We start from the raw sequence: 27,737 nt of genomic DNA, 5'->3' as shown, positions 1-27,737 counted from the left end.
GAATGATTGGTGGAGTGCTGCAGAGATGGTTGTCCTTCTGGAAGGTTCTCCCATCTCCACAGAGGAACTCTGCCAGGGTGACCTTCTCCCCCGATTGCTCAGTTTTGCCGGGCGGCCAGTTCTAGGAAGAGTCTTGGTGGTTCCAAACTTCTTCCATTTAAGAATGATGGAGGCCACTGTGTTCTTGGGGACCTTCAATGCTGCAGACATTTTTGGGTACCCTTCCCCAGATCTGTGCCTCAACACAATCCTGTCTTGGAGCTTCACGGACAATTCATTCGACCTCATGACTTTTATCCTCTGACATGCGCTGTCAACTGTGGGACCTTTTACAGACAGGTGTGTGCCTTTCCAAATCATCTCTAATCAATTCAATTTACCACAGGTGGACTCCAATCAAGTTGTAGAAACATCTAAAAGATGATCAACAGAAACAGGATTCACTGAAGCTCAATTTAAATTGAGATGGCAAAGGGTCTGAATACTAATGTAAATGTATATTTAAAAAGAAAACTGTTTTTGCATGGTCATTATGGGGTATTGTGTGTAGGTTGATGAGGGGGAAGAAATAATGTTATCCATTTTAGAATAAGGCTGTAACGTAACAAAATGTGGAATAAGTCAAGGTGAGAATACTTTCTGAATGCATTGTACAAGTGCAAGCACACACACACACACACCACACACGAGAATACAAAATGAGGGACAGTTGACGCGGTAAGATGTACATGAACACATTTTTATTGCAATAGCTCTATCGAAAGCAACAAAAACAAAAAAGTCTGATAAATATAAACACTATGCAACGCTCAACATTCCTTCAATAGAGCCCCCCCCCCCCCCCCCGGAAGTAAATGAGAAATAAAGACAAGGGGAAAAGGTGCCTTGAGGAGCCATTAACATGAAGAAAAACAACTATGCTATTTAAGGTGGGGGGAGGGTTGGGTGGAATCCACCAAGAACAGTTATTTTGAAAAATCATTCTGATTTTAATTTTTTTTCCCCTAAAGACGTACGTTGCTGAGAAAATATAATGCACATCTGAGGATCAACAACTCCACAGTATGAAGAGAACGTTCCGTAAAGCTAAAATTACAAAGCCATTCAATTCTGAAAGAAAACACAGGTAGCAATGAAAATGACACCTTCCTCATCACTGTGGCGGTTGCCATCAATCAACCAGTTGTTATTTTGTACTACACAGCAGCAAATACAATGGCAATAGTTACAAAACATTAGGCAGCGAGTTTTACTTCTTTTCACTTGTTTTTTTTATATATTTTTTTTTACAAAACTGCAAAATTTCCAAGTCGTACTTTTTGAAAAAAAAGTTTCTCCTGTCAGTTTAGTTTAAAAACCCTCGTCTGTCTTTAGGAGTCTCAGCCAAAAGTATCAACTCAACACCAACAAAAACCACAGAGATTTAACTTCTGCTCTTTTCTGTAAACTAGATGAAACAAAGAAAATACAACTGCATATGTTTACGCAGTTCCACTTACTTCCTCTGTGATATATTACGTAGGGTGTTATTATCCAAAGTTTCCCCATTCTTTTCTCAAGGGTTTGTTATCGTTTTACTCAGAACGCTATGGCCCTTTTCAAAACATGCAACTTAGTATGCACACTAGTAGCTTGTCGCACACTACTGAGAATGCAAGTCCAGTACATGTCTAGAATGGTGTTTTGGGACGTGGATGTAGTGGCCTATATCAGATCAGCACAGTACAAAGCAGAATCCTTATTCACTAAAACTAAATCGTAAGAAAAACTGAGCAATGCCGATAGGCCTGATAATCGATACTCATCCCTCTGATTGAATTGATTAGATAATTGATTAGGTCAGACTTCTCAATCACAGAAAGTATTTGGCCAAACAAAGCCTTTTGTATTGGTCAAATCTAATAGCTCAAACCCAAAAAGCGCTGTAGCAAAACCTAAACAAATTAAACATTGGTCAAACTAAACGTACCCGAAATATGAAAGCAACAAGGTTTGTTTCAGCGCATATCATCATAACCTTTGAAATTCCAATGTTTTTTTTAAACAAATAAAAAGTTTAAAATGTTGCAGATAAATCACAGTACAGCCTTTAAAATGTGTTCCAACCATAGAATTAGAATGATGAGGATTCTAGTTCTATAGTTCCAGCCTTGGTAGTTATGGTAACGGTTCCTTTCCCATAACATTACAGTGGGTTCTGTGCCATATAACTGTACCATAGAAGACATTGGTTGTACCAAATGGGGTAAAACAGGTTAAGTCACCCTATTCCTGGAGGGGTAGCTAGATGGGATGTGAATGGTTGTTTGGGGTCAACGTTCTCATATTGTCCTATTTTCTACACCAACAAAAATATAATTATCATCATCATCATGAAAACACACTTCATTTTTTGCTTTTCACATTCTCTCTCTTTTCGAAACAAAAAGTCAAGCTCGTTTTTATTCATCCACTGACATTTTGGAGAGGTAAGGAGAGAAAGAGGAGAAGGAGGGAGGCAGTATAATGATCAGGTGAGTACCAAAAAAAAAATGAAAACCCAGTCACACAATCGATAGTGGCTCTAACACCTCCTCCTCCCTCCGTCCATCCATCTCTCCCTCCCTCCCTCTACACCCCTACAGTGGGTTAACTACCTAAACGGCTGGCAGAGATACCGCAAGATACACAACAGTCCTCCAGGACTGACTGCGTCCAGCCTTTCAGAAGGGAGAGTGGGGGGGGGGAAACCCATGGCACACTTCAGTCAAAATCCGTTTGGTGAAGTTCCATCCCGTGGATTTCAGTCCGCTAAGATGAAGTCTGCAGTGAACACTAATCTGTACTCATTGGATTTTGCTCTTATGCCGCTGTGCTATAAATGCAAACATCATGTACAGCTTTGTAGCACAGCACTGCTTAATGTTGTGGTATTTATACCAGTGGTGGTGTGGGAAAAAAAGGACTTCAAACTGTCATACTCGTATATAAAAGTAAAACACTGAAGGGAAAATCAGATGATGAAGAGGAAAGGCCTTCAGCTTTACGACAGATGATGAAGAGGAAAGGCCTTCAGCTTTACGACAGATGATGAAGAGGAAAGGCCTTCAGCTTTACGACAGGCGTTCCGTCACTCCTCCTCGGTTCTCAAAAGACACTTGTCTTTTTTAAACTTCTTTCCTGTCAGAAAATAAAACCGATGAGTGTCGATGTGTGGTGAGTTGATGGTGGAAATGTGGGTTGTTTTTGGCAAGATGCAACAAAACAAAAAAAAACCCTGTGTGACGTGTTAAGGGCAGCTGTTGTGTCGAGGCGAACACAGCGACTGATTACGAGCCACATTGGACAGAACGTATTGCACCGTTTTCAACCCTTTGTTGTAGCTACACTTCCCCAGCGCTAACCCTGACCCTGACCCTAACCCTTACCCTGACCCTAACCCTGACCCTAACCCTGACCCTAACCCTGACAGCAAACCACTTGTTCCTGTGTCGAGATCGAGAACACACCCTCACTACCCCCCCTCTCCTCTCTCTCCTATTGGCAGTGGGAAGGGTCTAGCGTGCATTAGCAGGGAAGTTCGAGGCTGACAGAGGTGTGTGTGTGTGTGTATGTGTATTGAGTGTGTGTATTGAGTGTGTGTGTGTGTGTCCGTGTGTGTGTATTGAGTGTATCCGTGTGTGTGTCCGTGTGTGTGTATTGAGTGTGTCCATTGAGTGTGTGTGTGTGTGTGTATTGAGTGTGTCCGTGTGTGTGTGTCAGTGTGTGTATTGAGTGTGTAAGTGTGTGTGTGTCCGTGTGTGTTGAGTGTGTGTGTGTTGAGTGTGTGTCCGTGTGTGTATTGAGAGTGTATGTGTGTTGCACAGGGGGGCAAGTATGCCCAGCACCTTGGGGGTAGAGTCAGGTTACTGGAACCCCTGACAACATCCAGCCCCCCTGTGTGTGTGCGTGTGTGACCCAGCAGCTCTACTGACTGACTAGTGGAGTCACAGAAACAGCGGGTGTCGCCTAGCTTCAACAGGACACACTGACGTGTGTGTGTGTGTAAGCGTCTCACACACACAGTACCAGACCTGTGTTAATAAGGGCCTTATGTGGAAATAAAGTACCTGCTTCTTTTACCTAAAATATTTTGTCATCAGGAAAACTGGGACCATCGTTGAGTACCGTTCAGTACCGTTCCATGTCAGCTGTACAAAAATACTCAATACACTCCTGTTAACATAATGAACGCACCTGAAACCTATTGTGGCAATAAATATAGTAGTGTGTATTGACGTCTTCAGAGAAATCTGTACTGACCAGTCTCCACCCCGTCTCTAGGACTTATTGTTGTTATACAGCCATGCTCAAGTGTTTAAGCGAAGCTCCCTTTTTGTACTGTTAGATCAGAAAGAAGTCCATTAACATTGACAGCAGCCTCAGAACCAGGTCTGAGAAGGGGAAAAAAATGGATATATATCAAAAATTAAAAAAAGTTTGCAAAAAAAATATGAAATTATTAAACACAAATGTGGCGCATTCAGTCTTTGTTTTCTGTCGTCTTGGTGATGGTGCGGTTGTTGTTGTTCAGAGGGGGCGTGACCTCGTGGGCTGGAGTCCTTGGGGTCGAGGTTGAGAGGTTGAAGATCAAAGTGTGGTGTGGGGGTGTTGAAGGCCACAGTAGAGGGAGTCTGTGATGCTCCCTTCTCAGCTTCCTCCATCAGTCTGTAGAGAGAGACAGAGAGAGAGAGAAAGACAGAGAGAGATGATCAGTTAACGTCACCAAAACGGTTGGTGAAGACGCAGGTCCCTGCATGGCCTCAGCTAACCTGGTTAGTGGTTTCACACACGCACCTTCTGGTAGTAGGTTGGTCTCGGTTCTGACCGGCCCTGTGTCTGTTGTGTGTATGAGTCTGTTTTGTGTCTGTTGTGTGTATGAGTCTGTTTTGTGTGTGTGTGTGTGTGTGTGAGTGGCTCTAACACCTCCTCCCTCCATCCATCCATCTCTCTCTCCCTCCCTCTACACCCCTACAGTAGGTTAACTACCTAAACGGCTGGCAGAGATACCGCAAGATACACAACAGTCCTCCAGGACTGTTTTGTGTGTGTGAGAGTCTGTTGTGTGTGTGAGTCTGTTGCGTGTGTGAGTCTGTTGCGTGTGTGAGTCTGTTGCGTGTGTGAGTCTGTTGCGTGTGTGAGTCTGTTGCGTGTGTGAGTCTGTTGCGTGTGTGAGTCTGTTGCGTGTGTGAGTCTGTTGCCTGTGTGAGTCTGTTGCCTGTGTGAGTCTGTTGCCTGTGTGAGTCTGTTGCCTGTGTGTGTGTGTGTGAGTCTGTTGTGAGTGTGTGTGTGTGTGGACCCACAGCTGGGCTTTGTCCCGTTATAACAATTGCTGCTGGGTCACAATACAGGTGCTTTGAGAGAGAGCTTCAGTTGTGGGCTGGAGAGACAGGAATGCTGGCTAACGCTTTCTATCTGTCTGTTACGGGCGGGGGGGGGGAAGAGACAGGAATGCTGGCTAACGCTTTCTATCTGTCTGTTACGGGGGGGAGACAGGAGACACAGAAAGACAGGGGGAGACAGGAGACACAGAAAGACAGGGGGGAGACAGGAGACACAGAAAGACAGAGATAGCGAGAGGAGGTGGACACAGGTCTTCGGTTAATTGTCAGTTGACCTTGACCAGGGGTGTCAAAGTCAAATGGACGGAGGGCCAAATAAAAAAATCAGCTACAAGACGAGGGCCGGACTGTTCGAATGTTCATTGAAAAAATTTTAAATGACGCATATAGTCTAGTGAACCTAATTGAACCTACTGAAAACCTAACAAATATATTACAATATGATCAGATAAATAAAGCAATATTTTCTTATGGCTCTGTCAGTAATCTTTAATTTTCAACAGACACAAAAGACAAATTTCCTTTATATAAATATCCCCATAACATGAACATTAAATGAAAGAAACCGGTATTCAAGGCACCATCAGTAGACTATATTTTCTATTTTAGCAAAAGTGGGCTAAATTTACTTCAAAGAAAAAACAATAATAGCAATTTTCTATCATCCACTCAACTGAAATATTTTTAAAATATAATTGGATTGAAATACAAAAAAATAAAGTGCAAAAATCTATTAATCAAAAACAACACTTTGTTTAAGGAGAAGTAACATGCAGTGAAAACAAATATTAAATTTTAACTTTTAAACTTGAACTGAGTAAAAACTCTAAATATGTGATTGCACAGTAATGTTCACTTGTTTGAGGTTGAGGGTGATACTTGGTGGTGTCCCATCTTTTCCACAAGTTCATCAATGTTCGGGGTAAGGCTCTGAGCTGAAGAAATCCTCAGAATTGAGTGGAGGTGTTCAGCAGTAAGTCGACTTCTGTGTGATGTTTTGTTCAGGTTCATCAAAGAAAACAGTTGTTCACACAGGTATGTGCTGCCAAACATAGACAACGTTTGAGCAGCCTGGATGCGCAGCTGGGGCATTGTGCCGGGGAGGAAACGGGCGAACTCCGCAGCACCCACTGCCGCATATTTTGCCCTCAGTGCATCATTGCATTGGAGGTCAATCAACTCCATTTGGAGGTTTGGTGGTGAGCTTTCCACGTCAACAGCAAATGGGTTACCGAGCAGTTCCAACCTGCTTTTTTGTGCTTCAAAGTCAGCAAATCGGCGTCGAAAGTCAGCGGCAAGCATACCTATTTTATCAGCCAACTGTGTGCTCGGGAACGCACTGGTAGAGAGCTTCTCTTTCATGGTCTGGCAGCTGGGAAAGTGGCTCAAATTTTCTTTCCGCATCTGCGTCTCCCACAGAGTCAGTTTGGTTTTAAATGCCTTCACTGTACTGTACATATCAGAGATGACACGATCCCGACCCTGCAGCTGCAAGTTTATTGCATTCAGATGACTCGTAATGTCACACAGAAAAGCCATTTCACACAGAAACATTTTGTCTCGGAGTTGTGTTGTGTCTTTCCCTTTGCTGTCCAAGAACAGACAAATCTCCTCACGAAGCTCGAAACATCTTTGAAGCACCTTTCCCTGGCTTAGCCATCGCACCTCTGTGTGATAAGGCAAATCACCATGCTCCGTTTCTAACTCCGTCAGAAATGTCTTGAACTGGCGGTGATTCAAACCTTTGGCTCTGATAAAGTTAACTGTGCGCGTGATGATGCTCATTACATGCTCCATTTTCAAGGCTTTACCGCACAACGCTTCCTGGTGTATGATACAATGATAAGCTGTCAGCTCACCTGTCGCGTTTTCATCTTTTCCCGTATCTTCGCCACCAGTCCGCTCCTGTGTCCACACATCGCAGGTGCTCCGTCGGTTGTCAAACCCACAAGTTTTTCCCAAGGCAGCTCCATCTCATTTACACATCTTGACACCTCTTCATACAAATCATGCCCCGTAGTTGTGCCATGCATAGGACGTAAAGCCAAAAACTCCTCTGTCACGCTTAGGTTGGAGTCCACTCCGCGGATGAAAATTGACAACTGGGCAATGTCAGAAATGTCGGTGCTCTCATCCACAGCCAAGGAATATGCAATAAAATCTTTTCCCTTTTTCACAAGCTGCTCTTTTAGATTGATGGACAACTGGTCTACTCTCTCGGCAATGGTGTTTCTGCTCAGACTCACATTTAAAAAGAGTTGCCTTTTTTCTGGGCAAACTTCGTCACAAACTTTAATCATGCAGTTTTTGATGAAATCCCCCTCCGTAAATGGCCGGGCTGATTTAGCGATCTCTTCTGCCAAAATAAAACTGGCCTTGACAGTTGCGTCCGCGTGTGTGTCCGCGTGTTTCGTTTCATAATGTCGTCTCAGATTATACTCTTTCAGTACCGCCACACTTTCTCCACACAGAAGACACACAGGTTTTCCAGCTACCTTCGTGAACATATACTCCGACTCCCACCTTGTTTGAAACCCCCGGTTCTCAGTATCCACCTTCCGTTTTGCCATTTTTGATGGGTATCTGAAAGTTAATTTTACTGTGATGCTGACGACTGCTGTGCCAATAAATATTGAAATGAAGCAGCCTACTGCTCGGTGCGTCACCTTTGCATTGTGGGAAATGTAGTATTGGTGCGTGTAAAAGATCTGCGGGCTGCCGGCTTGCTGCGGGCCGGTTCTAATAATAAATCAAGATCATCCCAGGGGCCGTAAAAAACCTTCTTGCGGGCCGGATGTGGCCCGCGGGCCTTGACTCTGACATATGTGACCTTGACCATAACAATCTCCTCAATCTCCACAACTGCCCCCCCCCCCCCCCAGCAATAAAATGCCTGCATATTTCCAAACAACATCCCTAGACCACCTGCATTATGAGTCTGGCGCCTGGGTAAGTGTTTGTCCAAGCTAAATCTCTCTAAGGCTCCGGCCCTCAAAAACAACAGTCGACATGATTTCACACACTGTCAAAACTAAACACCTCATTGGTTCATGTGAAACGTTTGATATGACAGAATAGAACACAGTTAACCTACAGTAAGCTATGAGAGTGAACATCACATGATCGTTCGAGCCCTCTTCAGAACACAGATAACAATTAGAAACCCCTATGGTTTTGTGTTGTTACTAAGTAAGCTGCCAGGCTAGCTAGTGAATGTCCAGTCCTTTTCATCATCATAGGCAGTGAAGCCACAACCAGAGGTAGCCAGTTTATTTTAGTTTGGTTAGGCCTAACTGGGTTACACTGAGTTGTATTCATTAGTGCATGCCGTAGCCAAACATTTTACAACAGAAACTACCAGTATTATTATTATTATTATTTAAATCGGACAAATTCAGGTAGGTCCCTCCCCCTTTCGGCCCGTTTGGTTCCTGGTCAGGTCTGGGTTAGGTATGAGGTTAATGGTCAGGTCTGGGTTAGGTATGAGGTTAATGGTCAGGTCTGGGTTAGGGATGAGGTTCCTGGTCAGGTCTGGGTTAGGTATGAGGTTCCTGGTCAGGTCTGGGTTAGGGATGAGGTTCCTGGTCAGGTTTGGGTTAGGTGTGAGGTTCCTGGTCAGGTCTGGGTTAGGGATGAGGTTCCTGGTCAGGTCTGGGTTAGGTATGAGGTTAATGGTCAGGTTTTAAAATCAGCTTGCAGTTTAAGTACCTCTGATTAACCTGTAAGCCGATAGATACTGTCTGTGGTACAACACAGGAAAACTTTTCAGTTAGCTTTGCCACTGTCCTGTCGGTCTCTCTATCCTCTCCAATTCCCATCTCTCTCACCCTTCTCTGCCCCTCTCGCTTTCCTCTTTCTATCACATCTGTTTCTCCCTGAACCCTGACTTGGGGTCAGTTCCATCCAAGGGGCTGAAGTCCACTAGGTAGCCTAAATATCCTGATGAAAGTGGTGGGATGCATGACACTTAAGTGGTAATGCCATCCATGTCAACATGTCAAGTGGCATTTTCCTGCCACTTCCTAAAGGGGCACAGGTAATGACCCCGTCTGTTTGTGTGCAACTCTCGTATGTCTAGTCCATACTTTGTGTAGCTGTTAGCGTTGATGCTATTGATAACCGTCTGCAGGTTGATGGAAAGCCTTCCAAAATAAATGGTAACTACAGAGTAGCCTTTGCCTACCTGGCAGAAGGATATGATTATTTGCAGATATCCAGTGGCCACTTGTTTTGCAAACTATGCAAATAACATGAGCGCTACAGAAACACAGTTATCCAAAACAAGTCTCTGGGTGGTGGCAACCTTTTATTTAACTAGGCAAGTCAGTTAAGATCAAATTCTTATTTACAATGACCTCCTCAAACCTGGACCTGTGTGTATTGGATAGTTACCCATTAAAGGGGAAATACACCTCAAATTCTAATTCTCTTCCATATTTTCCCAGACCATAAAAGTGGTCTCCTGATGTGATTCAAAATGTTTTTGTTTTTCTATTAAAAAACAAACAATTAAAAAGTGTGATTTTGAGAGCGGAACCCTGGAAAAACACGGGGGAAAAACAGAACCCTGGAAAAACACGGGGGAAAAACAGAACCCTGGAAAAACACGGGAGAAAAACAGAACCCTGGAAAAACACGGGGGAAAAACAGAACCCTGGAAAAACACGGGGGAAAAACAGAACCCTGGAAAAACACGGAAGAAAAACAGAACCCTGGAAAAACACGGGGGAAAAACAGAACCCTGGAAAAACACGGGGGAAAAACAGAACCCTGGAAAAACACGGGAGAAAAACAGAACCCTGGAAAAACACGGGAGAAAAACAGAACCCTGGAAAAACACGGGGGAAAAACAGAACCCTGGAAAAACACGGGGGAAAAACAGAACCCTGGAAAAACACGGGGGAAAAACAGAACCCTGGAAAAACACGGGGGAAAAACAGAACCCTGGAAAAACACGGGGGAAAAACAGAACCCTGGAAAAACACGGGGGAAAAACAGAACCCTGGAAAAACACGGGGGAAAAACAGAACCCTGGAAAAACACGGGGGAAAAACAGAACCCTGGAAAAACACGGAAGAAAAACAGAACCCTGGAAAAACACGGAAGAAAAACAGAACCCTGGAAAAACACGGGGGAAAAACAGAACCCTGGAAAAACACGGGGGAAAAACAGAACCCTGGAAAAACACGGGAGAAAAACAGAACCCTGGAAAAACACGGGAGAAAAACAGAACCCTGGAAAAACACGGGGGAAAAACAGAACCCTGGAAAAACACGGGGGAAAAACAGAACCCTGGAAAAACACGGGGGAAAAACAGAACCCTGGAAAAACACGGGGGAAAAACAGAACCCTGGAAAAACACGGGGGAAAAACAGAACCCTGGAAAAACACGGGGGAAAAACAGAACCCTGGAAAAACACGGGGGAAAAACAGAACCCTGGAAAAACACGGGAGAAAAACAGAACCCTGGAAAAACACGGGAGAAAAACAGAACCCTGGAAAAACACGGGGGAAAAACAGAACCCTGGAAAAACACGGGGGAAAAACAGAACCCTGGAAAAACACGGGGGAAAAACAGAACCCTGGAAAAACACGGGGGAAAAACAGAACCCTGGAAAAACACGGGGGAAAAACAGAACCCTGGAAAAACACGGGGGAAAAACAGAACCCTGGAAAAACACGGGGGAAAAACAGAACCCTGGAAAAACACGGGGGAAAAAACAGAACCCTGGAAAAACACGGGGGAAAAACAGAACCCTGGAAAAACACGGGGGAAAAACAGAACCCTGGAAAAACACGGGGGAAAAACAGAAACCTCGAAAAACAAAAGCAGAGAAAAATACAAATTGGAAAAAGCAAAACAGAATCAGGCAAAAATGAAATTGAAAAACACTGGCATTAGGGTCTGTCTGTGACAGTCAGAGAGACAGAGAGAAAGAGAGACAGAAAGAGATGACGAAAGGTGTGTTTGTGTGCATGTGAGTACATTTAGAAACCAGCCATGCCCACAAAGTACTATCATAAAGAGCCATTCTTAAATCCCACTAGTGTCGCTGTACTATCACCCTCCATGACCCCGTCAGTGTGTGTCAGTGTGCGTGTAGGATTCAAAACAGCCTAATTCATAATGTTAAAGGTTATTTTTCAGACGCCTGCCTACTTAACATGTCATTTCCTTTTAATTTCAGTGTTTTTTACACCAGCGTTTTTCTGTTAAAGGTGCGTTATACAACATGTCCACATGTAAAGCCAGATCATTTTTTAAAAAATGCAACCAGAAGTCTTTCATTGGCTATTGTAACCTTTCATTTGACCTCTGCCAAAAGGTCTGGGCCCAGTTTACATGAAACAGATTTAAAAAGTTAATTTCCCCCTAAAGTTTCCTTAACTTTTAAGTCAATTAAGCGAAAAAGTTAAAGGGTGCCCATGAGGACCCTGAAGTGCTTCATTCAAAAGGGACATCAAAGTAAACCGCATTTGTGGAGGTGAATGTTGCTTTCCTCTGGCCTGGTTTCAAAAGGAAAACCTTCACCAGCTAGGCAGCTAGCTAGCGGGCTAGCTGCTTAGATACACAATGGAAGAAACAGTCCATGGTTACAAAGCTAGCTGGCTACCCTGTTAGTTAGCTTGACGTGCTAGAAAGTAATAGAAATAATTTGTTTGTTTTTTACTAAAATAAATGTGTTTTATCATTTTCTGAATATTTGTTTATCCCGTCTTGAATGTATCAGTTCTATTTTGCGATCTCCCAAATTAAAATGTGATCTCTTTGAGGAGAGTTCAGTCAGTGAGTTAGGACAACTCCATGGTCACCAGAGACTTTCTGCTGTACATGCCTTCAAACTACCGTAAAACCCTTTACGTATGCCGTTACCTAAGGAAAACATTTGAGGAGCTCTACGCAAAGCTGTCATCAAGGCAAAGGGCGGCTATTTGAAGAATCTCAAAAATAAAATATATTTTGATTTGTTTACACTTTTTTGGTTACTACATGATTCCATATGTGTTATTTCATAGTTTTGATGTCTTCACTATTATTCTACAATGTAGAAAAAAGTTTTCCTTTATTTAAAAAAAAAAAAAAACTAAACTTTTGACCGGATGTCTCATGGTCTGACAAACACCACTCCTTTCCAAGCAGGTGCGGCAGGGCGACATCGGACGGTGCAGTGGGTTGAGATGCAGGCCATGCAACAAAAACATCTCTAGCTTAGACAGACCGATATCCACGGGGATTGTTGTATTATGTTCATTAGATTTCCGCGGGAGAACAACCCTTGCAGGCCAAGGCACATTTATGCATCCTATACATTTGTAGAATCCGGGCATTAGCCCCTCCCCCTACTTCTGTGTCTTAGGCAGCTAATGGTATTATCAACTAATCACAGGCTTAAAACACAGAGACAGACACAGACAGAGACACAGAGACAGAGAGAGACAAAGGCAGACAGACAAGACAGAGGCAGGCAGAGAGAGAGAGAGAGGCAGGCAGAGAGAGAGAGGCAGACAAGTATTGCTGTAATAAAGTCATTTTGTGGGGGAAAACAGACTTATTGGCTGGGCCTGGCTCCCCATTTTTGTTCAGTATAGAAGATTCCTTCTTCCCTAAATTCAAACTGAAAAGTGCTACATTCACAGAACAATCAAACTAAGGTCTGATGTTAAAGAGTTGGCAGCACAGTACGTCACAGCTTGCCACAAGCTAAGGGAGGAAACATGGAAAATCACAGGCTTAACATACAGAGAGAAACTGCTACACAGAGAGAGACGAGCTAAGGGAGGAAACATGGAAAATCACAGGCTTAACATACAGACAGAGAGAAACTGCTACAGAGAGAGACGAGCTAAGGGAGGAAACATGGGAAAATCACAGGCTTAACAGACAGAGAAACTGCTACAGAGAGAGACGAGCGAAGGCAGGAAACATGGGAAAATCACAGGCTTAACAGACAGAGAAACTGCTACAGAGAGAGACGAGCTAAGCCAGGAAACATGGGAAAATCACAGGCTTAACATACAGACAGAGAAACTGCTACAGAGAGAGACGAGCGAAGGCAGGAAACATGGGAAAATCACAGGCTTAACAGACAGAGAAACTGCTACAGAGAGAGACGAGCTAAGGCAGGAAACATGGGAAAAATCACAGGCTTAACAGACAGAGAAACTGCTACAGAGAGAGACGAGCTAAGGCAGGAAACATGGGAAAAATCACAGGCTTAACAGACAGAGAAACTGCTACAGAGAGAGACGAGCTAAGGCAGGAAACATGGGAAAAATCACAGGCTTAACAGACAGAGAAACTGCTACAGAGAGAGACGAGCGAAGGCAGGAAACATGGGAAAATCACAGGCTTAACAGACAGAGAAACTGCTACAGAGAGAGACGAGCGAAGGCAGGAAACATGGGAAAATCACAGGCTTAACAGACAGAGAAACTGCTACAGAGAGAGACGAGCGAAGGCAGGAAACATGGGAAAAATCACAGGCTTAACAGACAGAGAAACTGCTACAGAGAGAGACGAGCTAAGGCAGGAAACATGGGAAAAATCACAGGCTTAACAGACAGAGAAACTGCTACAGAGAGAGAAGAGCTAAGGCAGGAAACATGGGAAAATCACAGGCTTAACAGACAGAGAAACTGCTACAGAGAGAGACGAGCTAAGGCAGGAAACATGGGAAAAATCACAGGCTTAACAGACAGAGAAACTGCTACAGAGAGAGACGAGCGAAGGCAGGAAACATGGGAAAATCACAGGCTTAACAGACAGAGAAACTGCTACAGAGAGAGACGAGCTAAGGCAGGAAACATGGGAAAAATCACAGGCTTAACAGACAGAGAAACTGCTACAGAGAGAGAAGAGCTAAGGCAGGAAACATGGGAAAATCACAGGCTTAACAGACAGAGAAACTGCTACAGAGAGAGACGAGCTAAGGCAGGAAACATGGGAAAAATCACAGGCTTAACAGACAGAGAAACTGCTACAGAGAGAGACGAGCGAAGGCAGGAAACATGGGAAAATCACAGGCTTAACAGACAGAGAAACTGCTACAGAGAGAGACGAGCGAAGGCAGGAAACATGGAATGTAGCCTACTATTTTCTGTATAATAAGCAACAAACAATATAAGTACCACCAGTCATTTAGTGTTTTTTCAAATTAGATTCTGAACATGAGCCATTACTTACACGTTTGTATATTTCTTTGTTTTATACATTATGCTTTTATAGGTAGTATTCTTGTTTTTGTCGCCGTTCTTTCCATAATTTTTGTGTGTAACACTTCGCTTTGGCAACATTGCCCTCCGTGTTTTCCAGTGGGTGGGCCCATGCCCTCCCAGGCCCACCCATGGCTGCTCCCCTGCCCAGTCATGTTAAATCCGTAGATTAGGGCTTAATGAATTCATTTCAATTGACTGATTTCCTTATATGAACTGTAACTCAGCAAAATCATTGGAATTGTTGCATTTATATTTTTTGTTCAGTGAAAATACAATTTCTCCGACACACACACACACCCTAAATAGGCCTATTGAATTTGAAATTCAGAAGGACAAAAGGAGAGAGAGCGAGAGAAAGCAAGTGTGTGTCCATTTAGAAGCCAGCAATGCCAAAACACACACAGCGCAAACATTAGCAACAACAACTGCCTCTGCATTATCCCTCTCCATGTCCCCGTGTCTGTGTGGCTAATAAACTTAGCTAACATCACATTCCTATAGGGAGAGAGTTAAACTAGTAAAAACCTGCTCTTTTATCAAGACCATCTGTGGAGGATCAAACTACAAGGAGGAACGGCAATACAGTGAGGGAATAGTAGTCACACACACACTACAGTAGAGTAACACACACACACACACTACAGTAGAGTAACACACACTACAGTAGAGTAACACACACTACAGTAGAGTAACACACACACACACACACACTACAGTAGAGTAACACACACACTACAGTAGAGTAACACACACACACACTACAGTAGAGTAACACACACACACACTACAGTAGAGTAACACACCCACACACTACAGTAGAGTAACACACCCACACACTACAGTAGAGTAACACACACACACACACTACAGTAGAGTAACACACACACACACTACAGTAGAGTAACACACACACACTACAGTAGAGTAACACACACACACTACAGTAGAGTAACACACACACACTACAGTAGAGTAACACACACACACTACAGTAGAGTAACACACACACACCACAGTAGAGTAACACACACACACACACCACAGTAGAGTAACACACACACACCACAGTAGAGTAACACACACACTACAGTAGAGTAACACACACTACAGTAGAGTAACACACTACCGTAGAGTAACACACCCACACTACCGTAGAGTAACACACCCACACTACCGTAGAGTAACACACCCACACTACCGTAGAGTAACACACCCACACTACCGTAGAGTAACACACCCACACTACCGTAGAGTAACACACCCACACTACCGTAGAGTAACACACCCACACTACCGTAGAGTAACACACCCACACTACCGTAGAGTAACACACCCACACTACCGTAGAGTAACACACCTACACTACCGTAGAGTAACACACCTACACTACCGTAGAGTAACACACACACACTACCGTAGAGTAACACACACACACACCCACACTACCGTAGAGTAACACACACACTACAGTAGAGTAACACACCCACACTACCGTATAGTAACACACACACACTACCGTAGAGTAACACACACACACACACCACCACCGTAGAGTAACACACACACACACACCACCGTAGAGTAACACACACACACCACCGTAGAGTAACACACACACTACTGTAGAGTAACACACACACACACACACACACACACTAACACAGTACCATGTAACACACACACACACTAACACACACACAGTAACACACACACTACAGTAACACACACACACACACACACACTACAGTAACACACACACACACACACACACTACAGTAACACACACACTACAGTAACACACGTTATGTTAACGACAATACTATCTGGCAATAGTGGCTGATAAGGAATGCCCCTTTACGGGGAGGTAGAATTCCTTCTCATTCAGAATCTGTTTAGAAGAAGGAATATTCTAATTGATGACATCACAATTCCGGCATAACGGACCCTGGCGAGTCTCTCAGGAAAACCAGAGCAATAACTAGGCTATTCCACTGTCACTTTTAGACCAGAGATGAGGTCTCGTGGAGGGTTAGAGGTGCTAGAGGGCATCTCTAGGGGTGTCAGGAGTCGTTATATCGTGTCCTGGGCTCTTCAGAGTGCCACTAGTGGACATTCCAGTTTAATTCTGGGGGAAAAACGACATGGCATGTACACACACTGTTATGCGTGGGAATACTTTAGAACAGATTTCAGAAATCAAAATCCCTTGGTGCTGATTTGCTACTGTTTTTTCAGTCTTTTATGTCCAACAAGGAATAAAAAAAAGCATTGGAGTAGATTGTTTCCCTTTGAGGCACATAGTAACCCAAGAATTTGATTACTCAACCAATTTCATATTCGTCCTCCTCCTATCTGAATGTGGGAGAACATTCACTCCCCCCCCAGCAAAGCCTACAACTATCACACAGTCATTCAACATCCTACAGCAGGATGGCCCACGAGTGATTTTAGAATTAGATGATTATTATTGTTTTTATATAGTTGGACATGAGACTATAAAAACACCAGGGAATCAGCTTTAAGAGATTTTTGAAAAAATCTGTTCGCAAGTATTCCCACGAACAATAGAGAGACAAGTGACCGTTCCCGCCCCACCAACTATCCGTTCAAGAGAAGAAGAAAGAAATCGGCCCGCGGCTGAATCTAGTTGATGATCCCAATCCTAGAGAATATGAGAAAACATTCAGGCTTACCATAGTGCACACACACACACACAACAGTAAACAGCTAGCTAGCCTGTTAGTCACGAGGCTAATAATGAGAAAATACCCTGGCTTTGACTCAGACAGGAGGTGTTTACCTATGAGTAACAAAGGACACACTAACATACAAGTCGATATAGGCCTAATGAAACTACATCGCCATGGAAATGGCTGATAACACTACTTGAAGCAGTTGCTGTTACAGTGGTATTAGTATGTAAGTCTTACATCATGTTATGCCATGGCATTGTTGAATACTCCTTTCTGATTGGTGTTCTAGAGCATGCATTATTTCCCTATAACGCATGGAATGTTTTGTTTGAGCTTCTTTTGAAAGCAAAAGTCAGATTGAATCAAATCAAATGTATTTATATAGCCCTTCGTACATCAGCTCATATCTCAAAGTGCTGTACAGAAACCCGGCCTAAAACACCAAACAGCAAGCAATGCAGGTGTAGAAGCATTGAAAACAGTATTGGTATTGTTGAATTTGATGGTCATAATAGCAAGCTAGGACTGATGGTTTGGTTAGCTAAACTAGCAAGTCGGTTTGGTTACCACAGCAACTACTGTAGCCATCTAGTATCACATTTCAAATCAATCAATCAAATGTATTTATAAAGCCCTTCTTACATCAGCTGATGTCACAAAGTGCTGTACAGAAACACAGCCTAAAACCCCAAACAGCAAGCAATGCAGGTGTAGAAGCACGGTGGCTAGGAAAAACTCCCTAGAAAGGCCAGAACCTAGGAAGAAACCTAGAGAGGAACCAGGCTATGAGGGGTGGCCTGTCCTCTTCTGGCTGTGCCGGGTGGAGATTATAACAGAACATGGCCAAGATGTTCAAATGTTCATAGATGACCAGCATGGTCAAATAATAATAATCACAGTGGTTGTCGAGGGTGCAGCAAGTAGACTTGTTAGCTACTTCAGTGGATGTTGAACACATTTCTACTGGCAAATTAACACATTTCAAATTATAACTAGGAAATCTATGCGTTCTCTGGAAAACAATGCAACTGTGGAAGGTCAGTTCCACTTCGCTAGAACGTCGTGGAACAAACCTTCCACGTCATTCATTATTTTTTTCCATAGAACACATAGTCCCTTGTTGATTACCTGTTGTATGTTGTCATAGCAACTCATTATACAGCAATACATCAATTCATGACAGCGGTATAATCTACATCGTACTAAAACATTAAAATGGATTTAACATATTGAGATTATATTTAACATCTGTGTGTATGTATTTACATCAGAGAGAGTTCAGGTTCAACACCAAACATGCTCTCGCACACACACACACACACACACACGAAAGGCGATCCAGTTGCCTGTGCACCTTCCTGCGTTAAGGCCAGTACACATCCTGTGTCTCAAATGGCACCCTATTCCCTACACAGTGCACTACTTTTGACCAGGGCTCAGGGTGCAATTTGGGATGAAGCACACACATGTCTACTGCTAGACCCAGCTCATAAATAACTGTCAGTCTGAAAATAAAGCAGTAAATATAGATGTGAAATAGGAAAGGGTAGCTAGCTCACGCTCTCAGCAATCTCTACTACAGGACCTTAACTCAGCTCCAAGACCAATACAACTAGTAGGCTCACACTGTCACACTATGAAGGAGGCCTTGGATGTGGGATAGGAAAGGGCACAGCTAGCTAGCTAGCTAACACTCGCTACTCTATGTAAAAAGGTTTTGCTACAGAATGCCCAAACGAACAGGACCCAGTAGCCTACTTCCCTGTTTCAGAAGATGCGCTGAAATGGGCCTGGCTGGCTGCTGAAGGCAGGTCACAGGAAGTTTATTCCTGTGATAGTGGTGCATTTCCTGTGGCTCTGTTCTATCGCTGTGGTGCCCCGACACACTGGGCCAATTAGAGCACATCAAAGACCCTCTGCATGACTCCACACACACATACACTAGTATGACAGTGGAAACACTTCAAACAGTGACAAGCTTTATTGGAGAAGAGTTGGTTTTTCTATGGAAAACCACACACATCTCCACACGACACCCACAAACGGAGTGTTGGTTTTCCAATGGAACAAAACTAAGGAAGGACCTCGCCCAGGAGGGCAGCAAGGAGTCAATTCAGTGAACACAAACACACTCTCTCTCTCTCTCTCTCTGGTGGAAACACACACACGGGCAACTGCAGGTCAAGGTTTCTCCATAGTTACCATAGGTACTGTTTGACCCACTTTGGCACAATGGCCAGGACCTGGGTCAATGAAGTGTGTGGAGTACAGTAGGTGAGAATCCCTCTCTTATCATTATTACCTTTTGCACTGCAGGGCATGACGACAACTGGAGGACCAGCACGCGCACACACAGACTAGTGTTCTCTACCCTGGGATTTACTGTATTACCAGCTTAGTATAAACCCATTGGGTGTCTATCAGAATGCTAACAAAATTAGCACATGTAATAGCGAATTTCCATGTAAGCTGCTAGCTAAGTATGCTAACGAGCACAAACGGAAAAAAATAACCAAATTGCATAGACAGGCAGTCCAGCACATATAGTTAGTTATACATATATAGGTAGGAGCAACCGAAAGTTATTTTTGGTGAGTTTGGACATTTACAAGCGAATGTGAACGAGAGAAATTGTGCAAATGAACAGTACTGGCTCTATAGTAGCAGACACGCTGCGTCTGTGTGGAGTCTGGAGTCGCTATGGCAACGGCCCTGCCTGCTCTGCTCACAGAAAATGTGGGAGGAGCAAACAGACGGACAACAGAGAGGAGAGAAAAAATGCAAGAGAATGAAAAGAGAGCAGTGGCAGCTGTACAGATAACTCATCCAAAGGGCTGGGACTTCTTGAACACGTCAAAAAAACAAAAAACAAAAAAAATACACACAATATGATGATGCCCCGTCACCTTATTAAGTCAGCCACTTAACTTAGATAACGTGACCCCTAAGTTTAACTTGCTAGTTAATGCAGAATTATTCGTTTTTCCAGGCAGGAAAAAATAATTAAACAACACATAAGAAATATCTTGCTGCATTTTGTAAACACAGAACTAAAATGCTTCTTATTGTAATTTCTCATCGGGATGAGACTAACTTTGTGCTTCTGTTGCACTTCTCCACGAACTGACATTCTATCAGCAGACAGGTCTCTGACAGATGTGTAGCTACTGTTCTCTGGTAGAATGCTAGTTCACCTTGAAGAAAAACATGAGGAAATGTAGCCGTCTACATTCTATGATGAACTTTAATATGATGGCCATGCATCGTTGTTGCAAAACATACCTTGCTTTTTCACTGTAAACTCATGTAGCCTACTTGTGTGGCTGGCAGCCAAATAACGTTACACTTCTGCTGTCCTCTGATGAAAAGGAATCCGTTTTCTGCTGAATGTGTTGCACTAATGTATTTTATGTGAAGGAAAACTACAGTTGCACGTCCCTGATCACTCTATTGAAGCAAAAACACCACTTAACTTTGAATTTAAAACGAGACCCCTGTCAATACACAGCTGGACTCACCTGCTCCGGCTTTCTCCCATTGTGGTCTTCACAAACAACCACCTGACTGGATCAACTGTTCTGGGGAACTACGGTAAACTTCACAACGTTGAATAATGTGACAGGTGAAATGAAGAACGCCATCTGCTTTATCTCCTAACACACGTTGCACAAGTTGACTGCTGGAATTTACTTTAGAAAGTAGATAAATATTAAAATGTATAGAAAAACTTCAAATAAATAGTTTCAACAGTATTGACGGTATTGAAAAACCATCCTGTAGCTATTTCCAAATACCCCAGTATACGGTATACCGCCCAAGCCTCACAGACATATGCATGTAGACAGACACACGTATCCCCCCCCCAACAATCCCTCTGTCACTCACCCTTGGACGTGGCAGTCATCCTGTCTGACTTGATGAAGTCTATACTGCCATATGCTCCGTTGTCCTCTGCTACTGGCACAGTCAGGTTACTGGCTTGGGGGGCGTTGGGGGTCACCCCGGTACCATCCTGCTGCTGCTGGGGTACGGGTAGAGGGTTAGAGTCCCGGTCCTCTCTCAGCTCCAGGGCGATGTAGTTGAGTCCGTTCTGATACCCCACAGACATGTTCCTGCGCATCCGACCCCCAGGAGGACACACAGATGAGGCTGAGGCAATGCCCAGATCAGAAGGCCCTGGACGGGCAGGGAGACCGGCCGAGTCCCCCCCTACCCCCTCAACACACATCCACACACTGTCAAAGGAGCCAGAGCCGGTCCACTTGGAGCTCTCGGCCAGATGAGCTACGTTGAGAGCCGAGGGGTTGGCTGAGCCCGAGGAGGGGTTGGGGATGGTGCTGGAGCTTGTGGCGCCGACTCCTCCGGAGTTGGAGGATGAGGAAAACGTTTCGGAGCTGTGTCGGCGTCGCCCCTGGGGGTCCGCACGTACCACCTTGATGGGCTCAAGCTGAGGGCTGGAGGAGGGAGGGGAGGTAGAGGTGGGGGGGTAGCAGCTCTCCATCAAACACAGGTGCTGCAGCATGGCCGTGGGACTACTCCGTAACCCCCGCGACTCCTCACCACTGCTGAGGTTAAAGGTCATATCTGTGTAGTCATCTGTCCCCGTCCGCCATCGAGCTCCAGAAGAACCAGGGGCCCCACTCACGGAGGCCCCAGCAGCAAGAGGTCGGATGTAGCTGGGTGGGTTCCAGGGAGCCACCAGTGAGGGTCTGGGAGACTTGTTCTTAGCCAGGCGTCCTCCATCATCACCCCCACCTCCAACCCCCACCTCTACACTCATATAGTCCTGATTCTGAGGATAGGGGTGGGGAGGGGAGTGGCGCTGCTCAGCAGAGCCCACAGAGGGTGAGCCATCCTGGGCAGAGAGGGGGCAGGACGTTGGGGGTCCGTAGCGGCCCCCAAACTCGATGTTGATGTACTCTCCAGGGCTGGAGAGTACCTCGGCGGCGTCCGGCTCGCTGACCCTCAGTGACCCGTGGAAGCTGCGGCGCCCTAGGGGAAGGCGGTTGGGCCGGACCGGGGTCGTCCGACGGTCACCGTTAGCCGCTTGGTGGTGCACCCCGTAGGGAGGGGGCGGGTAGCCGTGAGGGAGGATGTGAGGGGTGTCAGACCCCCCACTACCAACACCCCTCGTCGTCACGCCCCTCTCGCCGACGTTGCCGGTAGCAACCTGGGAGTAGACTGGTTTTGCCGGGGAGCTCATGGGTACATACTCATCATGCGCTCTCGGTTCCCTCTCTCTCTGTTCCCTCTCTCTCTGTTCCCTCTCTCTCTGTTCCCTCTCTCTCTGTTTCCTCTCTCTCGCAGCGGGGGCCTTGTAGGAGCGAGGCAGGGAGAAGTAGGGACTGTAGTTGTATGATTTGGGGTCTCTCCCTTCAGGGTTGCTCAGTGCGTAGTATCCCCCCTCGTTGGAGAACTTCCGTCCCCCTGCCGCGTCCCCTCCACCTCCTCCGCTACTGCTGTACGACATGTCCATGTACTCTCCATTCTCGGGCCGCTCCACTATACTACCAGAACTACTGACACTACCTCCACCAAGACCCATGTTACTGCTACTGCTGTGGGAGGCCTGGACTGGGGAAGAGGAGTTCCGCCCCCCTGGTAGCATCATCATGTAGCCACGGGGGTCTGTGGGCTGTTGGACTGAGCGGGGGGCCTGGGGAGAGTGGGAGTGCTGGGGATGGTGGTGGTGAAGAGAGGGGGAGCTGGGTTGCATAGGCATGTAGTCCGGTGCGTCACAGGGTGAGGCTGCCACCCCACACAACATGGGCATGTAGCCGCTGTCCTCCTTGGCCGAAGAAGGAGGGGGTCGGCCCTGGCTGTGCTCGGAGCAGGAGCTGTAGTCAGAGCGGAGGGAAGAAGAAGAGGAGGAAGGCTGGGTGATGCTGTCGGTGCGGCCGAGAGACAGGGCCTCTCCCACGGACACCGACTCGTCCAGCGAGAAGGTGGTCTGGGTCATCTTCTGGTACACCGTCACACCACTGCTGCCGCCGGCAACACCCCCCTGACCCCCGGGCCGCGTGAACGAGTGGGTACGTCTCCTCAGGGACCTGTCGTCATCCGTCGACGTGCTCTCGTCCCGGTTGGGCGTCTCCGCGCTGCCAGAGCTACTCCCTCCACCGCTGGCGGCTCCAAACACCTCACGGTGCCAGCCCATGGCCATGTAGTCACTCATGCAGTTCTCTTCTCTGATTGGTGGGGTGTTGCCAAGGGAATCAGGAGTGTTGCTCCGGACCCTGAAGTAGCGGAAGTCCCCAGGGCTGGAGCCGTACTCGTCTGAGGAGTTGAAGCCTCCGTCGGAGGGGGAACCGCAGATGGACGCTGAGGAGGGCCGGGTAAGGGTATCGGAGACGGAGCCATGCCCGCTGCTGCTGGACACGCTGACGGGGGAGGTGGTGGAGGGAAAGTGGGAGACGGGGAGCGAGGCGGAGCGGGCGTGGTAGGTGGACCCAGGTAGTGCCCTGGCGTAGCGCCCTACAACCCCGGTGCTCCCGGTATTCCCTGCCCCTACCCCGCCCTCCTGGCGCCCCAGGTGTATCCGGGCAGTGTTCAGGTGGATCAGGCTGCCGGTAACGGATCGGAATGGCCGGTTCATCGTCCCCTCACCCTCGCTCGATGTTCGGAAGCGATAGCCGCTGGCGCCAGAGCTCTTACTCGACGGCGGCGTCCCAACCACCGACTCAGTCCTGGAGCGGCGCTGGAGACCTGTCTGGCTCGGAGGCAGGTTACCTAGGTGACGGCGGGTGGTGATAAAAGCGATGGGGTTGGAGCCAGAAGATTGGCTCTTGCTCCTGGGGCGGATCTCAGCAAAAGCCTTCAGAGCCTTCATGGTCTCCAGGATGGTCTCATGCATGTTCTGGGCCACTACAGAGTCATCTACCTGCATCCATATCTCCCCAGGGCCTATAGAGGATGACCGACCCACCTCCATGAAGAAGAAGCTTTCTGAGTGTCCACAGCGTCTGATGTTCATCAGCTGAAGGTTGACACATGGCGTCTCAGAGTTTAGTTTGACCAGGTGGATAGTTTTAGTAGAGAGGCATAAACGATACACACCTGTGAGGTTCTTGGTCTGACCCAGCCCTTTGGGTTTCACGTTCACCTGCCACACCTCTTTGAAAACCGTACCTGGTGTGACGGTACCGTAGCCATCATCCAACTCGTCCGAGTCTAGATGCCCCTTTTTCCCCTCACTCATCAGTTCACTCAGGGCTACATACCAGTCATCTTGTTCCTGCTCGTTTTCAGCTACAATAGCAAAGTATTCATCCTTAGTGTAGAGGGCTATGAGGTGTTTGTTTTTGGAATCTGCTCGTTTGTTGACAGTGAAGCACTGATACAGATAGATCACCCTTTTCGGGGGAGAAGGGGCGACCGTACCGTTTGCAGCTGCCGCAGCAGCAGACCGCAGACTGTTACGGAATTTTTTCTCGCTGTCATAGTACTCCAACCGACTGAGGCCTAGGTGGCTGGCCGCCCTCAGCACGAAAAACCTCTTGTGGCCGTGTTTCTGTTTCCGCAGATAGCCACACTTCTGAATGTCGTCCACTACACCTTCTGAGGTAGCCACGCTAACATTAGCATTCGCGGCTAGTTGTATCGCGGCCGACGCCGCGTTTACCGACGCAGCGAGTGCGTGGTGGCTAGCAGCGGGGTCGTGCTGTACCAGGTTCAAAGACGATGACGAGGCTTTCCTTACCGGGGACTCCGTGATGTTTTCAACAGAGAGATGATGCTCCGTCGCCGCCTGGTAGTGGTGCGACAGCGGGTGTTGTGGTCCTTTGGACAGCGAGGTCTGGGGGTAGTGATGGTGGCTGGAGGGCGGCAAGTGCTGATGGAAATGAGCTCCGCTGGCCCCGACGCCACCGATATTCAGTAACGGGGAAGGGGGTTCCCCAACCGAGGTGTCTCCATCATTGGCTGCCGCTGGTTTCGTCCCGATGCCCCTCTGTTGCGTCTCCACTAACAACATAGCCGCTTTGCTTTCTTGGTAATTCGTGAAATTTGCCATTTAGAAAACACAACCAAAGGTCACTTTACCTAAACCGTGCTGTGGACCTAGACCCCATTCTTGTTTTGGAGACGGGCTCCGACTGGCGCTGCTGTGTTGTGCTGTGGCTACACGGCGCGATGGTTAGCTACAATACAACCGTAAATGTATGTTGGTTCTGTTTGAAAACGGCCGGTCCAGGCCTCTTCGTCACAAACAGGTATCTAATGTACGCTTTTAGGTAAGGAAGCCCACCGTGTGAAATGTTTCCACGTTCAACCCCGTTTCTTTAATCGTTAGCTAGCAATCAGTCCCCTTCTCCCTCTGTACACAACTCTACCGAGCGGAGCACAAACATCACGTGACTTGCGCGTACCCATAAGTAGGAGGAATAATGAGCGAGTCGGGGCTTCTCATTGGTCGTTCAGCGAGATTGACAGGAACTGACAGGTAAAAAAAGCCAATAATTGAGGGTGATTCGTGTTTTACGTCAATACGGTCGACTAATGATCTCGCACGGAGTGTCATTGAGGTTAAAAGAGGAGGGTACGTTATTGTGATGATCGACATTTGACTGGCCAATGATTATCGGTAGAGTGATGGGCGTTCGTTGATGCTACCACTCTCATTGGACAATATGGTTGATTGACGTTGAGGTTATCTAATCACAGTGTGACCACATGGACCAATGGCTGTGCTGTTTCAGTTTGCAAGTTTCATATTGCAAGTTTCTCCTGTGCTACTTATTTGTAGGCATTGAAGGCCAAATGTGCCCTAAAACATTTCCTTATCTCCTACCACTTTGGTATACTTTGCAGATCTCAAAGAACTGGATAGGTGTAAGCAACATGGCAGGGACTACCCTGAACCCATTGTAATGCTATGAATCCCACCTATCCGGTTATTTCAGGGCCAATATTCGGAATGCTTCTAAGAGTTAGTTAACCTTTATTTAACTAGGCAAGTCAGATAAGAACAAATTCTTATTTACATTGACGGCCGTTGGCCATCTTATTCATCCCTCTACACTTGTGAGTCGTTGTGAATTTGTTAGATTACTTGTTAGATATTACTGCACTGTCGGAACTAGAAGCACAAGCATTTCGACCAATTTTTTAAAAATTTGATTTGATTTGAAAAGGCAAAAGGCCTCCTGCGGGACGTGCTGGGATTTTAAAAAGGTAAATAAATAAAATAATAATATAGGGCAAAACACACATCACGGCGAGTAAAGGTGCTGATCTAGGAACAGGTCACCCATCTCCATAATCGTATTAAAAAAGATCAGCTCTCCTGCTCTGAGACACTTTATGCGCGACCCCCGATAGGCAAAAGCCAGGGGTCACAGTGGATGTTTTGAAATCTATTGATATTGTTTTGTTTTTCTGCATTCCTTTTATGATTCGTTATTTGCTTGCTGTAGTGGTGTGACTCCTCATGACTCAGCATGAGCGCGTCTAGGTATTTATTCAGGTGCTTGAGAAATCATTTACCCGTGCCCTGTCTGGTCAAGCCCCAGAGAGACAGGGATGGGTGTAAAGCATCATAACAAGTTATTCATTCTATCGAAACACCTCACTTGTTAAAGAGGCAATCAGCAGTTAAAACAATAACAAAGCTTACTCCCCAGCACTGTTTCCTTACAAAGCAGGGAGATGGGTCTGGAGAAAAGTAACCTCTCTCAAATTCAAAGACAGGGCTATGGATGCAAGGACCGACCATCCATGAAATGGAACTTGTAGTTTTAATCATGTTTTTAGGCTATACAGTGTTTGTTTACAATTACTTTATTTACAAACATTGTCATAAAACATTATATTTTGGGTTCTGATGGGATACACATGTTGAACTAAGCTTACGATCCATGTATAAGTTATATTCTTCAAGAATAAATGGGTACATAGTGTAAATGTATAAGTCCAAAAATGGATGTAGCAACTGCTGATTGCCCCTTTAAGTAAATACACAACAGTAGTGTCTTTGGTCATAATGTGAATAGGGGCTCTATTCAATCAGATCTGCTTTTGCCGACATCCACATAGCAGTTGCTTTGTGGTGGAACTGTGTTAGAGCTGTCAAATACACAACTGGCTTTCTGCATTATCAACTAAAGCGGACATTGCCATTGGCTGCACAGAGTCACATTGACATAAATCCCATGCAGCCTTGTTTACAAATTCTAACACTGTAATGTGAGATGTAATGTACAGCTCCATTAGGAACACTGGAATGTGAGATGTAATGTACAGCTCCATTAGGAACACTGGAATGTGAGATGTAATGTACAGCTCTGTTAAGAACACTGGAATGTGAGATGTAATCTACACCTCTGTTAAGAACACTGTAATGTGAGATGTAATGTACAGCTCCATTAGGAACACTGGAATGTGAGATGTAATCTACACCTCCATTAGGAACACTGGAATGTGAGATGTAATGTACAGCTCTGTTAAGAACACTGGAATGTGAGATGTAATC

At 45.7% G+C, this 27,737-nt stretch overlaps 1 protein-coding gene across 1 annotated transcript; it reads right to left on the bottom strand.

Annotated features, from left to right (window-relative positions):
• Positions 1-725: 725 nt before the first annotated feature.
• On the bottom strand, positions 726-27,162 carry LOC110531423 (insulin receptor substrate 2-B). Its single transcript, XM_036987300.2, has 2 exons — positions 21,155-27,162; positions 726-4,686 (listed from the first exon to the last, which is right to left on the bottom strand). The coding sequence occupies exons 1-2, from the start codon at positions 25,278-25,280 to the stop codon at positions 4,682-4,684; spliced, it is 4,131 nt and encodes a 1,376-aa protein (XP_036843195.1). The 5' UTR covers positions 25,281-27,162; the 3' UTR covers positions 726-4,681.
• Positions 27,163-27,737: the final 575 nt, after the last annotated feature.

Source organism: Oncorhynchus mykiss, chromosome 9 (assembly GCF_057628025.1).
Source record: "Oncorhynchus mykiss isolate SJ-2025 chromosome 9, ASM5762802v1, whole genome shotgun sequence".
Lineage (NCBI taxonomy): Eukaryota > Metazoa > Chordata > Actinopteri > Salmoniformes > Salmonidae > Oncorhynchus > Oncorhynchus mykiss.
Note: the sequence above shows the minus strand (reverse complement) of the source record. Positions and strands in the feature narration are given on the sequence as shown.

Excerpts from the sequence above, each read along its gene's own strand:
- LOC110531423 (XM_036987300.2), bottom strand. The coding sequence starts at position 25,280 with ATGGCAAATTTCACGAATTACCAAGAAAGCAAAGCGGCTATGTTGTTA.